General features: G+C 39.6%; 3 protein-coding genes across 3 annotated transcripts; all 3 read left to right on the top strand.

Moving 5' to 3' along the window:
• The first annotated feature begins 410 nt into the window (after positions 1-410).
• LOC311271289 (uncharacterized protein) lies at positions 411-3626 on the top strand. The gene is made up of 5 exons (XM_084376892.1): positions 411-490; positions 883-1194; positions 1431-1517; positions 1605-1712; positions 3001-3626. The coding sequence occupies exons 1-5, from the start codon at positions 451-453 to the stop codon at positions 3351-3353; spliced, it is 900 nt and encodes a 299-aa protein (XP_084233018.1). The 5' UTR covers positions 411-450; the 3' UTR covers positions 3354-3626.
• Positions 3627-4313: 687 nt separating this feature from the next.
• On the top strand, positions 4314-7637 carry LOC311269576 (uncharacterized protein). The gene is made up of 6 exons (XM_084373790.1): positions 4314-4494; positions 4596-4697; positions 4820-4870; positions 6751-6873; positions 7029-7075; positions 7158-7637. Exons 3-6 carry the CDS (start codon positions 4861-4863, stop codon positions 7464-7466), a joined length of 489 nt encoding a protein of 162 aa, XP_084229916.1. The 5' UTR covers positions 4314-4494; positions 4596-4697; positions 4820-4860; the 3' UTR covers positions 7467-7637.
• Positions 7638-9406: 1769 nt separating this feature from the next.
• Positions 9407-12560, top strand: LOC311250315 (uncharacterized protein; the record flags this gene model as incomplete). Its single annotated transcript, XM_084341955.1, has 7 exons — positions 9407-9446; positions 9824-10007; positions 10503-10642; positions 11406-11465; positions 11643-11735; positions 12008-12066; positions 12157-12560. 7 exons carry the CDS (start codon positions 9407-9409, stop codon positions 12442-12444), a joined length of 864 nt encoding a protein of 287 aa, XP_084198081.1. The 3' UTR covers positions 12445-12560.
• Positions 12561-15587: the final 3027 nt, after the last annotated feature.

Genomic DNA, 15587 nt, shown 5'->3' with positions numbered 1-15587 from the left:
CAGAATTTAAACTTTTCTGATATTTTATGTTTAAATATGCAAATTAGGCATTATGAAATAAAAAAAATAATCATTTGCGCATTTCCATAACAGAAATCTGAAATAAAACAAACAGCCTATTTTATATTTTGGACGTTTTCTATCCACATGTTTGGAAGAAGACATGTTATGGAAGCCAAATAGCCCAAAATCTCAAAACTTCGCACTGTTTTATGGTGCATGAAAAAAAAAGAAGGTGTTGTTGCCTGTGATGTCTGGCCTTAAGTGGTTTTGTAAAAGGAGATTTCTGACAGAGGAAGCTGGCTAAAAATAGGAAGTGCAACAACAAAGAGGAACCTATGACAAGTGCAGAATTGTGTTCATTTGGAGAGAATTACAAAGACTCAAAATCAGGGGGAGGAAAGAAAAAGCGACTGAGAAGCACAAAGACGTACAAATTGTTTGAGCAGCATGGAGACCATTTTCCTTATGTTGCTCTGTCTTCTGGGAGGTAAGTTTACTGAAATTAATTATTTTGTCCCTCTGTCTCTTTGTGGTTTTGAGTTTTCTCAGGTGGATGTGTTTTTTTTTTTTTAATTTGTCCTTCCTGATTTTGTCAGAGGGCCCAACAGCTCCTCCTGACTCCTGTATTTCCTGCTGTCTTGCCATTGTTTTTGAGCCTTGATCGTAAACTTGTTGATTTCTGAAACAGTTTGAGAGAGTTTGCCCTCTTTAGACTTCTAAAACTTACTTAAATGAAACAGTGAAAATCAATATGAACTGCCTACACTAATGCAACCTACAGTATATCTGAGGCAAGAAAGCAAAAGTGTAAAAAGTCATAAAGAGGAACTACCAACTAAACAAAGATTTGACCTTTGTTGCTGTCTGTGTCTTGTGCAGGGTTAAGAGAGACTGAAGCTCTGTCAGTAACAGGAGTGTTGGGAGAGACGGTCACAATAAAATGCACACACGCCAACGCATTTTCCAACGTCAAATATTTCTGCAAGGGAAAGTGTGGAAATGAAGACATCCTGATAAGTAGCAGAAAAGAGAAGAAACACTCAAATGGGAGATACAAAATTAGCGATGAAGGAAACACATTTCTCGTGACCATCTCTGGCCTGACAGAGAAGGACTCAGGAAGGTACTGGTGTGGAATAGACAGATTTGGTTTGGACACATACCAGGAAGTCCTCCTCACAGTCAGAAAAGGTGAGATGATTCTGTATGATTAACTTTTATTCATCATCACATACAAAATACAGACCTTTGTTCCATTTCCACCAATATTTCACAACACTTTCTGTCTCAAACTGGTCTTCTCTTTTTCACAACAGTCAGACATCACCGGAAAGAAAAGAGACACCAACACAGCAGAAACACTGTGAGTGAGAAACAAGGAACTGAATTAACATCTATCAATCTATTCTCTCTCTTTTTTCTGTCAGGAAACAATAAGGAGCCTGAAAATGACCGCAGTGATACACCACAATCAAATTCAAATGAGGAAGTTAATCCAAAAGCATCATCCTCTAGTAAGCATTTGTGTAGATACATACAGTGTGTGTGGGAGACAAAGTCCTGAGATACCTCATCACTGAGACATGTTGTCCACTTTTCAGAGAAGCTGGTGTACATCGGAGCAGGTCTCGGGGCGGTTCTGCTGGCTCTGGTGATCGTCCTTGTAATATTCTTCAGACATCGAAGCAGAAACGTCAGCGCATCTTCTGGTATGAAAACAACAGTTAAATTTTTAAGAATTTACCTGAAAAGGTGCAATATGTAAGAATTTAGGTTGACAGCATTACAACTAAACACAACTTAAACTATCAACAGAAGATTGGAAGGAAGACGTCACAGGAGATTTTTTTGTTACAATACAGTGAGTGGTCAGTGGGACAAACAGACCTTTTTTGACCAGTCTGACATGTCATTGCAGGTAAAGCACAGGTGTGCTAACATAGATAATGAGCGCTTTTCATTTCAATGAGCTCGCTCCAGGGTCCTGGTATTGCACGGTTTGGCTTACTGAGATAATGGTGCCATTGTTTACCAAAATCATATTTTTTGTGTTTTTCAAGTCAAAATAAGTCAAATGACAGCAGGGCTGAGTGGTGGCGCTGTATCCAGCGCTCTAGTACATCCAGGCAACTGCCTAGAAACACTGGCACCTAGCTTGAAACCATAGCGTGCATCTTTCCAGTCAGTTAGCAACCAAATCAAAAGAATCTCTTTTCCTTAAAAACATTATTATGATTGTGAATCACTAGTTTTAAAATGTTTGTCGGGTCCAAAATGATTGTTTTGTTTATCTCTGTCTAACAATTCTGATGGTTGGTTTGTGAGCCAGCAGTATAACACCGCTGGTATCATGTGGTATGTGTGTTTTGTCAGCCATCAAGTGTCTTGGGTAGTTGGCAGTTTGTGGGGAAAAAAACAAAACAAAACTTAAAATGGCTGATTTCTGCAGTATGCGCAAACTGTACTGTCCTAATGTAAGATAGCTAGTGTTAGCAACATAAACTAACGTTAGCTACATTAGTGTTAGCGACGTTAACATTTAGCAATGTTAGCTACAACTGGCAACCATTTGAGTGGGCAGCTGATGAGAACAACAGCGGTGTAGCTGTCCAAGATGGTGGCCGTACTATGTGCCGCTCACATCAGGTAGTGACAGGGATATATGCCACATTTAATGGCTGAATGGTATCAATAACACCTTTAAAAGTACAATGTGGCAGCTAATGTGTACTCAACCAGCACCAAGAGGACCTGATTTACCATTTTGCCATCTTCACTATTGTTATTTCAGTCGGTTGTGTACTCAGACAACTATCGAATGTCTGTCTGTCCTGAGAGAGTTTTCCCTCTGTTGCTCTTCTCAGGCTTTTTCTCATTTTCCCCTGTTGAGTAATTTTTGTCAAAAATGTAAATTGAAAATGAAATGTGAGAATGTAGCCTGGTTTTCATTTCACAGGTATTTAAAACTGTGTCAACCTGTCATCACTCTCCATACAGGAAAAGTCCAAGACACAGTCTATGCAACACCACTCCGTCAGAAACAAGATGCACACCACATCACTACTTCCTCCTCAACTGCCACTGAGGATCAAGAGACAGGTGGCAGGACTAACAGCATCTTGAGCTCGTCGTCCGTTCGGCATCAAAGTACCAGCAAAGGTCACGACGACAATATTTACTCCAACGTCACCGTGTCATCGGAGTCTCAGATGCAACCAGACGGCCTCGTCTACTCCACTGTTAGCTTCAACAAACACTGCAGCAGCGTCACGCCCTGCCCGGCTGTGGTTACATACTCCACCATTAATAACATATCAACAGATGAATCAACAGTGTATTGCAATGTTTGAGCACAGTGCTGGTCATCTTCACTGTTAGGTGCAGTATCTTCCTCTGCTCTACGAGTTTGTGTTGTTCTTCCTGTTCAGAGGCTAAATTCACAGATTGATGTGGATCAATAATTGAATAATTCTGAATATATTTATTTTTTTGACAATCACTAAGTTAAAAGTTATACATTATGTTCAGGAGATTTGAACTTTTAGCTCGATAAAATCACTTTGGAAAATCAATCATTATTTTGTCTGTGCTTTTGTTTGTTCTTGACTGTGTTGAAGAAGCTGAATGTGTCACACCCTCCACCCACAATAAGGTGGAAACACACACACACACACACACACACACACACACACACACACACGCGCGCGCGCACACACACACACACACACACGAATGAGATGGAAACTGAAAAAAAGTGATATGATCAGAGGAAGAAGCTACAAGAGCAAACTTCACAGTCGTCGGTCCGACTTAACTTTCACACGCTTTGTGATAAACCTCAGGACTTCTTGGGCCATCGTGTTACTCTGCCAGTGCCTCTTGACAAGGATGAAAAGCCTTGATTGTTTTCAGACTCACTGACAGTTTGGCATAGAAACTATTAGACGCTAAGGAAACTAAAGGGGAGAGATCATTTAAGAAAGATCACGATGAGGAACACACTCCTTCTCGTTATCTGGCTGTCTTCTGGTGAGTACCGACTACCTTCCAGTGGCAAGTTTAAAATGAAACTGTTGGTATTTGTTTATTAAAAGCCATTTTGCAGATAATTAAAGCAAATAAATAAATAAAAAACCTCCTGTGTTTATTTTTCTCTGGAAGCAGTCAGATGCCAACATCCAAAGATTCATGTATCAGCCCAGGAGGGAGGACTGGCTGAGATCTCCTGCCCATATGACTCTGGGTATGAAACATATCCTAAATATTTCTATAAAGGTATTTATTCTCATAGGCAGATTGTCATCGAAACTGCTGCTGGAAAAAAAGGAGGCGCACAAAAAGGGAAATATTATATTAATGATGATACCAAACAAAGAAAGCTGCATGTGACCATCCATAACATCAACCTGAACGATGCCGGGATATACTGGTGTTGGATAGATGCATATGGGTTTGATCCTAAAACAGAAATCAAACTCAAAGTCTACAAAGGTATGTCCAAGTCGGCTTTTCTCTTTCAATCTCTAGCTATTTTCCTATTACTGCACTTGTATTCATTCTTCCTCCCTGAACACCTTTTGTTGGTCTGACAGCTCCTGCACCTCCTAAACCTCCACTGGTCACCTCACATCCTCCTGTTTTAACCACAGTTCAAACCACCACCAGGAACCTGCAACAATTGGCAAGCACTACAGGTTATTTTAACTGTGTGATACAGTGTGTTCGGGAAGGACCATCTTTTAGAGATATTTATGTGAACAAATGTACTGCATGCTGATTTTCAGTCTGTTTTCTGGTTGCTTCTTTGTGTCAAAAGTTGCCGGTGGTACAACACTGAGGTCCACACCACCTGGAGATATGCGTACAGGTAACACATCACACAACAAGCTATTCAGGAGTAATCTGAGGTGTGTGATAATTTAAAAAAAAGAGAGAAATGCTAAAGAATGTTTCCTTTTTGCTGGGGATTATACAGATCTTAGCTACTTTAAGTTTCAAGCCTATTTCTGACTTAAATGACCGTTACATCGCACTTTTTTAAATGTTGGATTTTGTTTTTTTCCAAGTTCAACAAACTACAGCATTAGAGCTAAGAAGCAAGAAGTGAGGGAAGCAAGGAGACACTAGCATAATGATGTGTACATCACCTTCTGGCTATTAAAGCACCTGCAAGGAACTACTTTTTGTTGATTCTGGCAGCCCCTGTGTACAAAAGCACCTCCGCCTCCTGTCGTATTGTTGTTGATCTGGCTAACTTGTGGATTTGTTTCAAAAGCTTGAAAGAAAGATGCAACATATTTCATAAACACATTTTCTTTTTTTAAACAGGTGTTGCACAGGATGCATGATGATTAGGTAATGTATGTATTTGTGGCTATGTAAGATCAATAACTGTAATATGACAAGAGTAGTGCCGTTCCACCAGACTACAGAGCCGCCTCATTCCTCAGGCTGTGAGACGCCTCAATTCATCCTCAGCCATAAAAGTAGTTTTAATTTTAGGACATTGTGAATGACTATACAGAAATAGCCAATCCTCTTGCTGACAGTCTCTTAGTTCAAACAAAGGCACAGTTTCATGATGTTCAATAAAAACCTCTCGTAATACGGTTAAAGTGCTCTGCACAAGGCAAGAAAAGTATCAACTAAAAACATTTAAAAAGAGGAAAATAAAAAAAAGTTACCTAAGATCAAAATATGCAAAATGTGTTAATCAAAAAATCTCAATATATCAATATATAATTAAGGTACTACAGAAACTTTCAAATGATAATGAAACAGTCACAATTTAATACTGATGCCTCTATATGAGCCACATAAGAAAACATGACCATCAGTAAGAAAATGGTCTGTCTCTGGGTTGGATTCTGACTTACCTTGGTTGGATAAGTCGTAAACTTAAAGCATATTTTTTATGGTGGATTGGCAGAGATTAACTGGTTCTTAAAGCCTAAGGAAAGAAGCTGCTCTGTAGTCTGATGGTACGGCACTAACACTAACACACTTTATTTTTTCCATGTGCCTATATTACAGTTATTAATCAAATAGATACATTACCTCATAATCATGCATCCTTCAAGCAATGGTGTGAAGGAAGCATGCGTGTAAGGACGATGTATTTTTGTGGGCTGACCTGGAAGTTAGCATCGACAAACACCCTACCGGATTTTTCGATTGGATTGTGGATTATTAGCTCTGTGGCAAACACTAGTTTATGATACTTACATGTTTTGTTCAGCAAAATAATCCCAGTGACTTCAAGACGAGGGAACCAGAAGCGCAAAAGTGCTAACCTATTTCTGTCTTTTAGGACCCATTCCTCTACTCTATTGTGTTAAAAAGAAAGAAAAACAGGAGTAAAAATTATGTTCTTCTTTCACTCGCTTTCAAATAAATGCACGTTCAAGATCTTTACCGCAGCAGACGCTGGTGCCCACACTGCTTTTGTCTACAGGGGCCGCCAGAATCAACACAAAATGAAAGTTTCTTGTAGCAGCTTTAAAGTAAGTTTCAGATTATCAGGAATTTGGTTCCATCTGTGTGCAGCATCGTGGCTAAACGCATTTTCAGCTGTCAGATCACATGTTTCCTTTCTAGGGGGTTGGCTTTGAAAAGGGGAAATGTATACTCAGGGCAGAATTTGTTAAAATATTAAAAAATGTTGTACAAGCATATATTTGTACTGAATTAAAGTAGGGATGAGCAGTCATGATAAATTAAAGAGTGTTTTGAATTGTTTGTCACCAGCACTGGGCCAAAAGGAGCTGCCCTTGGCTGTGGCTGTGGTTGTGGTTGTGGTTGTCCTGCTGCTGAGTCTGATGGTGGTTTTGTACTTCAAATTGAGGAAGCACGGACGTGGTACAGGAAGAGGTGAGTGACCCTAATTTCACAAGTGTCTCTGCAACATTATTTTAACCCAATGATTCTCCGACTGCAAATGATGAGAATTGGACCCATATTATTTATTAGTGTGTCCTCCTGGCTACAGTTTGCCTGATCTAATACTCACTGTGCGTTGGTCTTAGCAACAGTTGGATGTGAAGTGGCCCCAAGCATCGACACATGCAGCACGGTGAGAAGTCTTCCTATGTGTTGTGTGCATGATTGTGTTTGACTTTACAAAGCCTTTAACCCACACTGTGTGTGCCCTCCAGCAGCTTACACAAGTGGAGACTCACATCCCGGATCAGCTCAGAGAATTGGACCCATCAGTCAACGTCAGTTCATCGGACATCACGTATGCTACAGTGATCAGTCGCAGAGGTCCGGGCTCCCACACATCGATTCATCATCCAGTCACAATCCAAACTCAGGTGGCTGATCCCAGCAGTGAGGACGTCCATCTGCTCTACTCCACTGTCCGCTTCAACAGAGGGGGAGACGCCCTCCAGCCCGGGGGACAGATCGGATCAGCTGCTGGACCCTCTGAGCTGTATGCCACCGTCCAACGGACACAAAGATAGTCCCTGCTGGTGTTATTCTTGTTTTATATACTCATTTATTATTGTTTGTTGGTGAATTTGATCAAAATGGTGACAGTTTGTACTTTTATCCATTTGCTGTATTATTTTATTACTTTACATTCACTTGCTTCTATGTGTGGATTTCTTAAATTAAAGTGTGCAGAATTTGAACTTTGTGTTACATGTCGCTTTAACATAATCTTTATCTAAATACACTGAATAACCTTTGCCAAGCTTCACACACGGACTGTATAAAATAAGTAGACATAGCCCCCTGGACTGACAAGTGAGGCCAATGCAAATAGTTAAGGTATAATACTTTCAGTTAATTTAAATTTAATTGTACATTTTTTGTTTAAAGAAAACTTAAAAGATCTGAAGAGGTAAAGCAGCCAATGTGAGAAAACCAGAGGCTTATCTAGGAGAAGTGAATGCCACAAGATGGAGCCCACTTCCAAATGAACTGTTTGTCTCAAAGCACTCCAGATTATTTTAACTGGACTCACCCACAGTAAACCAAATAAAATACACGGCTTAATACTGTACAGTGTTGGTATCTCTTGGGAGAATTTGCTGTATAAGAATGGAGTTTCTGCCACCTAGTGTCTCATTTGGCTTTTGCACTGAGGGACAAGACAGCCTCAAAAGTATGCTCATGTCATAATGTAGTTCAAATATGGTCACTTATGGCTCCAGAATACTGAGATTAATATAGTCTGTGGCTTTACACTCTGTTAGGATGACAGCAGGTCTAATTCATCCTCTACCTTTGGCTTTTTGCCACTCATACCACACTGTAAGGTGAGGAACAGGTGTGTGTTCTCTGTCTTGGAGTCATAACTCAACAATCACATGTTACATGTAGATTCAGTGTGACTCACACATTCGGAGGATATCAGATGTCCATTCAGAATAAACATCCATAAATCCACTTTGAAACCAGAGAGGAAATGTGCTCCTTATGACTCCAGAACATGGATATATGATAAACCGCAAATAGCTAATTTGGCATTATTCTGATGGTTTAAACATACAAACAAAACAAAACAGTTAATAAAGGGAAGTAGTCTTCATTTCACTTGTTGATTGCTGTCAGGATGTTAAGAGTCTCATTCTGTCACCTGGCAATGTCATAACATAATTATTAGTTAGTTACAGTCTACTAGGCTGGCCATTACAGCTGAGCCTGAGTCTCAGTGGGTTCAGTCTTAATTTCTTCTATGTGAGTTTTTACAATAATAGATGCATATTTTACTGGAAGTGAAGCAGCGGGGCACAGAGAAGGAAGGCTCATTATTGCAAGAAAATGTTTTTTGTTTTTTTCTGCATGGTTTCTACAAGGTTAACTCACAATATGAGGATGATATATTCATACAGGTCTCTATTTGTCCATTAAAACAAGTTTTGAATAATCCACTGCGTTTCCATCGCTCTGTCTTCAGGGAATTTGTCAGTGTCCGGCCACATACTGTATCAGTTGCATAACTATAATACTGAAAGTCTTGATATAAATAGCTGGTGCTGTAATTATTTTGATCCGAAGATAAGAGGGACATTGTGGTCATTGTTCTGTGAAGTACAGCCCTAGTATTTTGCTTTACGTATACACCGAGGAAGAGATCATGAGATGCAGCAGGTGAATAATTACTCTGAATATGATATCTCTCCATCTCTCTTTCTTTCTCAGCTGCTTTTGCCCATCTGTTTCACTCTCACTGCATAATAAAAGCACATCCTCATTGTGGATGCAAATGATCCAAGTTGTGGCTAGAAAGGAGAAGCTGACACGATCTTGTTTGTGCAGAAAGACATAAGGTGTGACAGTGGTAGTAAAACAGAGAGATCAGAGTAGAGTACATGTCATGATGAACGACAGTAGATACATTTTAATTTATATTTGATCAGACAGGATTTAAACTGGAAAAAGCTGAATTGAGACGATGGGAGTATCATTTAAAATCTTCATCTACCTGATGACAGGTAACGGAGTTCTTCTCTTTGTGTTTTTCTATGAGTGTGAAACATATTTTGGCAAAAACCTTTTGATTTGTTATGATGAAATCACTTTTTTTTTCTTTTCGACAGCAAGCGTGAGTTTATTGTCTGTGACAGGAAACAAAGAAGGACCTGACTGTAAGTACAATTAAGATGTAAAGCGTCATGCAAAAATATTTTTGCGCAAGGACATGCTAGCTTGTTGGGTGTCAAAATAATCAACATAACACAAGCTAATATATGGCAAAAAGCACATTTCAACAGAAAAGTGGTAGCATTTATGTCTTTTTTTTCATACTGGAAAGACATTACAGAAGCTTATCGCACTGGGGACACTGTACATATCGACTGTCACTATCCAGACAGCCATGAGGGCAACGAGAAATTCCTGTGCAAAGGGGAGAATCCTTGGGACTGCGAGATCCTAATACAGACAACAGCACAGAACAGATATGTGGCTGAAGGCAGGTTTGCTATAAGGGACAATAAAAAACAGAAGTGCTTCTATGTAAGAATCAAGAATGTGAACACAGCCGACTCTGGAACGTACTGGTGTGGCTCTGACAGGACAAGTCAGCCAAGCAGGGAAATCCTCCTTAGTGTAGGTGAGTAAACTGAGCACTTTACTGTTATACTGACACAAATATAACTTATTCACTCTGTAAATATGCAGCAAAAGCAAAACAACTGTCTGTGCTGCTCTCGATGAATAGACGTACAGTTACTTATTGTTATTCACCAAGAAAAAAGCTACGTTCAAGTAGTTTTTGTCTCTAACAGCTGCATAACTGTGACAAAATTAAAAAGGATGAAAGACATCCATCCAGGAGCACGGCTGCAATTAGAAAGTGCATTTACTCAAGTATTGTACTTAAGTACAATTTTGAAATACTTGTACTTCACTTGAATTTTTCCATTTTCTGAGATAAAAGCTACAAAACAAACAACCAGTTTATACAGTTTTTCCATATGATTATGTGTAAAACTACTTGCAGCATCATTAAAGGTTTAATCCTTAAGGTTTCAGCCCTGGTGATTGAGCGACAACCATGGTTGCCGTGGTTACCATGATAACAGGAAACACGGTTTAATACCACAGCCAACCCTGATTTTGTCAGAAATACAACAGACGAGCAACTGTGTATCTGTTTCCTGTGCAGCCAGACAAACTCATGTTGAAGGTATGTGTTGGAATCAAGGGTCGAGGTGGCGGACTCCGCCACTGAGGTAATTACAGGATATAAATAAATTGAAAGGCTATTGCAAAAACAAAAAACTAAACAGCAAATCAAAAAAGGAGTTTGATTTCCTGAAAATCAAAACCTGGCAATGGACAAGTTTTCTTGCTTTACCTTGTCAATATGAAGTAACTGTTGAAATCACAATGTAACGGCTATAAAACGATGACACCATTGGAGTTTAGATTGGTTCCTCGCTATGGCACCAAAACAACAAAATGAAGGCAGACTGGAGATCCAGCCCTGCACCGTTTCTATCTGCTTTCACGTCCTCATTATAGACTGAATGACTGAATAAACTCATGTTTTGTCCTGTGGTGTTAGAGGTTGCATCTCTGTGGAATACGGAAAACAATTCAGATGCATTCAGGTGCCAAGAATAATATCATTTGGTTGGGTGCGGGAGTTGTCTGTTTCCACTTTAAGAATTGTAACTATAAAATGCTGCTCACATGTTAATGTATAAGTGATAAAAATAAAATAGGATAATATAAAACATTTATTAATATAGCCTTGACAGGAGCCATTCTGCCACAGACTAAGTACTTTTACTTTTGATGCCTTAAGTCAATTTTGTTGCCGATACATGGAGTATTTTTTATATTTACTTAATTGTATTTACTTTACTTAAACACGTGTGCGCCTATGGTTTTAGCATTTCACTTTCACCACATCTCTAATCTTCTGGTTTACTGCACCTGCACAGCTCCCCGATCATCAAACAGAGAAGAAGACACAAGTGAACCACCTCCAGGCAAAACTGAAGGTAACCACATCACTTTGATTAATGCTAACAAACAGCTCCTTTTCATACCTCCCTTAATATACACACAACTCTGCTGCACAAACGCACACACCGCTCATTGAAGCATGAATGCTGAAGACAGTGAACCTCTGCTGACAGTGTACTTTAACAGTTTCCTCTGTTGTCTCTTGATTGCAGCTATAATCGGCGGTGTGGTGGGTAGTTTGGCATTCGTACTGATACTCGTGGTTGTAGTTCTAGTGGTCAGACACAAATTCCCAGGGACACAAGGTGAGGGCTGCAAAAACCCCACATACAACACACATACTGTTGTATATGTAGTTGTCTTGCCTTGAAGTCCCCATCAACATATTTCTGAAACTTTATATTTACTCACAAAACAGATCCTGTGATATTAATGCTGAATATTAAGGACATTTCCCCAAACAAAATGAACAGCTTGCACGGCTTTACATGCACAAATATTTTGCCCGGAGGAGTAACTTTGAATGCAGATAAAAATATCTTGTTGATTCCATCTATTCAAATATTATTTCTGTCAGTGTGCTGTGCTGCAGGAGGGTCATCAGAGCCAAGGACAAACACTCAACATAACACAGAGGTGTGTTTGTGTGCGTGTTTCTGTCTTCATGAGTTTGCATATGAGAACAACAGCTTCATCTGTCACACCGCTCCCTTTCTTCCTCTGCAGGGAAATCATGGAGTTCACAACTATGACGAGATCCAGATGCAGAACAAGCAGGCGAGCTCGAGAACCGCACTGCCGACTGTTTATGCCACCGTCAACCCTCCCGCTGATCAGCTCCTCTATGCTAGCGTCAACTTCCCGAGTGACTCTGTCAATGTCTCCGCAGACGGGAGGAGAAACGGCTCCTCGGCCTGTGACTACTCCTCCATCAGCAGGACTCAGGGGGCCGTCCATCCTCCAGCAGCAGAGCAGACTATCTATACTACAGTCACAAAGCCTCGGGAGCCATGAGATAGATAGTAGGTGTTAACTGTGCAGTTCAAGGGGAGCATGCTATATACATACTGTCCATTCACCCAGAATATAGAAAAGTAATGTAGCAAAACTTGTGAGTGATGGACCTATAATTTGGCACAATAGACCATATTCACATGGCAGCCATTTTCCTCTGACGTCACACTCCGGGCAGGAGGCTTGGGATAATGTTATGCTGCTGTGTTCCAGGTTGCAGTTCTTATAAATATAGTGAAATCTGGCATATTGTTGTCATTTCCCCGCTTACAGATTGGTCACCAACTGAAAAGGCGATGGACAGTGAAAATCCAGAGGGACATCATTTGTCAGATTACCAACATTTATATGACTTGCACCCTAGAACACAGCAGTATGACAATTGGGCTTCCTACCCTGACGTCAGAGGGAAATGGCTGCCATGTGAATGTGGTCTATGAGTTTGCTAGTTAGCGTATATATAACGGATGACGTATATGAAATGAATGTAAATGTGCTCTGAGTACGATGATAAAAATAACGTGTGATATACTATTTATTATTTATTATTTATATATTTTGTTATGATTCCTGTAACTTTCAATTTGTTTTACACTGTCATAGAAATGTTAATAAAATAATGAGTCAGCACTGAAGTCATAGTAAGTGATGTGTCACTGATGTATGTAAATAGAGAGGACATATAATAAAAACACCTCTCTATAAGATGCACACCACCTTTAACTATGACCTCAGCAACAAACTCAACTCACACTTAAATTCATTACACATTTCTGAACATTATAAACTTTATAAAGGTAGAGTTTATGGCAGAGCTGTTGCATTCAAATTATGCAGGCGTACCTAATAAAGTGGCCACTGAGTGTATATCAGTACGGTTGGACGATGCTATACTTCACTGCAGCTTACCATAAAATAATATAAAGTACTGGTAACACAGTCATTGGAAATTATACATTTCCCAGAAAAAACACAACAGAAGGAGAATATCCAAACGAGTGCTCTGACACTTGCTTACTTACTTACTCTGATACAAAATGTACATGATAGACAGCTTGTTCTCATAAAACTATATAATCCCTGATTCACAGATGATCTGTAGCTGCTTGATCATTTATAACTTGGGGAGAGGGGACAGCTGTAACAATTTTTGGATTTGATATCACTATTTGGATACAATTTTTATGTAAAACCATCAACAAAATGTGAAGAAATCTATGTAGAACACGTCGATGTACTGTGTTGCATGGATAGCTCTTTTAAGATAGCATGCTAGCCACGTAGCCCCTGGCCACTTTGCCTCTTTAGAGGTGATAGTCCGATAGTAAACAACACCAGCACTCCCCTGATGCTCTGAGCTCTCAGTCGACTAACGCACCTGCTAGCTGCACGCTTAACTGAGCTTACAAGCTAATGGTAGCAGCAGTAAGCGGTTACTCTGGTGATATGCCAACACCTTTTTGTTTGGTGGCCAGTTATTACATATTGCACCTTTAAATAGCTAAATATAACAAATGCATGCACATTTTTTATGGTATTCTGTTATTTTAAAACTGTTGTGGAGTTACGAGCTCTCCTGTAAATGAACATGATCGAGTGCCCTTATCTTATCGCGACAGTTCAGTGTTACTTGTGTCAGCACTTTCAGTTGATCGTGACCTGTTCTGTTGAAGCTCAGTGTGTTTGGATTGAAAACAGGACATTTGTCATTGACTTTGTTCAGCTCTGCAGCGCCCTCTTCTGGCTGAAGTGGAGATCAGCTGGTGATTAACTGGTGTGACCTCTGACCAGCTCACAAACATGTTCAACATCCAGGAGTACCTCCACCTGACATGGAGAAGAACAGAGCTTGTCTTTTTATATTCTCCTCTCTGAGGCTTCACTTTATTTGCATCGTATAATTTTCAGATAAACACCTGAATATAGTGTTGCACAAGAAAAGGACTTCAGATTTTGTGCCCCAGCACTTAGCCCACATTAAGAAGGCATCTTTTAACCTCCAGTGTGAACAGAAGGAATGATTACAGCAATGAAAGTCTGCTTCAGTGTTCATATGAGCACCTGGTGATTGTTTTAAGTCAATAGTTATATTTTCATGTGTCATGACACTGACATTACATGGGGTAAACTAATCCTGCTGATCAGTTTGTCAGTGAATGTCAGGCATCGTTTTATCTGTTAAATCCTGGTAGAAGAAAACTGACAAGCACAGATAGACAAACTCTCTGTGTCTGGCTGACAGTTCATGAATGTATGCAAAAGATAACACAAGTAGAAGGTTGTGAGATGGTTGAAGATAATGTTAATGTTTGTGGCTCTGTTAAAGCATCACTGTGTCAGCAGAAAACTTTAGTACTGTATAACAGGTTACAGGTGCAGTCAGAGTTATAGATGAGGTTTGAAGATGGTGTACAGCTGACAACACTACCTGCAGGTTATTTTTATGTGGAATTATGAAAATCTGCCATATATAAACTCTTAATTACTCATTTTAGTCTGTCATCTTTTCCATGAGTGAATAAACAAGCTGTTCTCAGAGGAAAATAAGGTCCCAGAATACAGTTTGAAGCTAGAAAGGTGGCAGGGTCCGCCACATTTAAACAAAGTAAAACAGAATGAAACTGTGTTGTCCATTAAGGTCAGTTTGTTTATTTAGTTTGTTTAGGCATAAAACAATCAGTCAATGAAGACTTTTCTCTTCTGATTAAAATTTCTCCCCTAAACTACACAGTGCACCTTTAAAATGAGAGTAAAATTAAAATAATACAAGTTACACATATTGAATGAAATGTACGTTTTTACATGTGCATGTGTGGTTTTAACAAGTGAATGAAAAATACAAAAGTTGAAGAGCTAATGCACAAAAAATGTCCCATCAAGTTAAAACCAAACTAACGAAGATTATTTTCACGATCAGTTAAAGGTATACTATGCTAAATTATGCATTTAAATGTCTAAAAACGGCCAGGCTGTCGGTAAACATTTCGTTGAGTTGCGTTCTTACATTATCACAGATGTTTCCAACAATGTTCAAACCCAAATCCAGCCTATTACTTTATTCAAGGTAACGGTGCGTTCATGTGGTCGCCTGTCACTGTGACTTCCATGAGAGAGTCAGAGAGTGAGCTAATGAGACTGAAGGC

Source organism: Pagrus pagrus (genome assembly GCF_965226575.1).
Source record: "Pagrus pagrus genome assembly, chromosome: 2".
Classification (NCBI taxonomy): Eukaryota; Metazoa; Chordata; class Actinopteri; order Spariformes; family Sparidae; genus Pagrus; species Pagrus pagrus.
This window is presented reverse-complemented; position numbering and strand designations above follow the sequence as displayed.

Excerpts from the sequence above, each read along its gene's own strand:
- LOC311271289 (XM_084376892.1), top strand. The coding sequence starts at position 451 with ATGGAGACCATTTTCCTTATGTTGCTCTGTCTTCTGGGAG. Across the intron at positions 1,195-1,430 it reads CCTCCTCACAGTCAGAAAAG|GAAACAATAAGGAGCCTGAA; the intron begins GTGAGATGATTC and ends TTTTTCTGTCAG. Across the intron at positions 1,518-1,604 it reads TCCAAAAGCATCATCCTCTA|AGAAGCTGGTGTACATCGGA; the intron begins GTAAGCATTTGT and ends TCCACTTTTCAG.
- LOC311269576 (XM_084373790.1), top strand. Across the intron at positions 6,874-7,028 it reads CGGACGTGGTACAGGAAGAG|CAACAGTTGGATGTGAAGTG; the intron begins GTGAGTGACCCT and ends CGTTGGTCTTAG. Across the intron at positions 7,076-7,157 it reads GCATCGACACATGCAGCACG|CAGCTTACACAAGTGGAGAC; the intron begins GTGAGAAGTCTT and ends TGTGCCCTCCAG.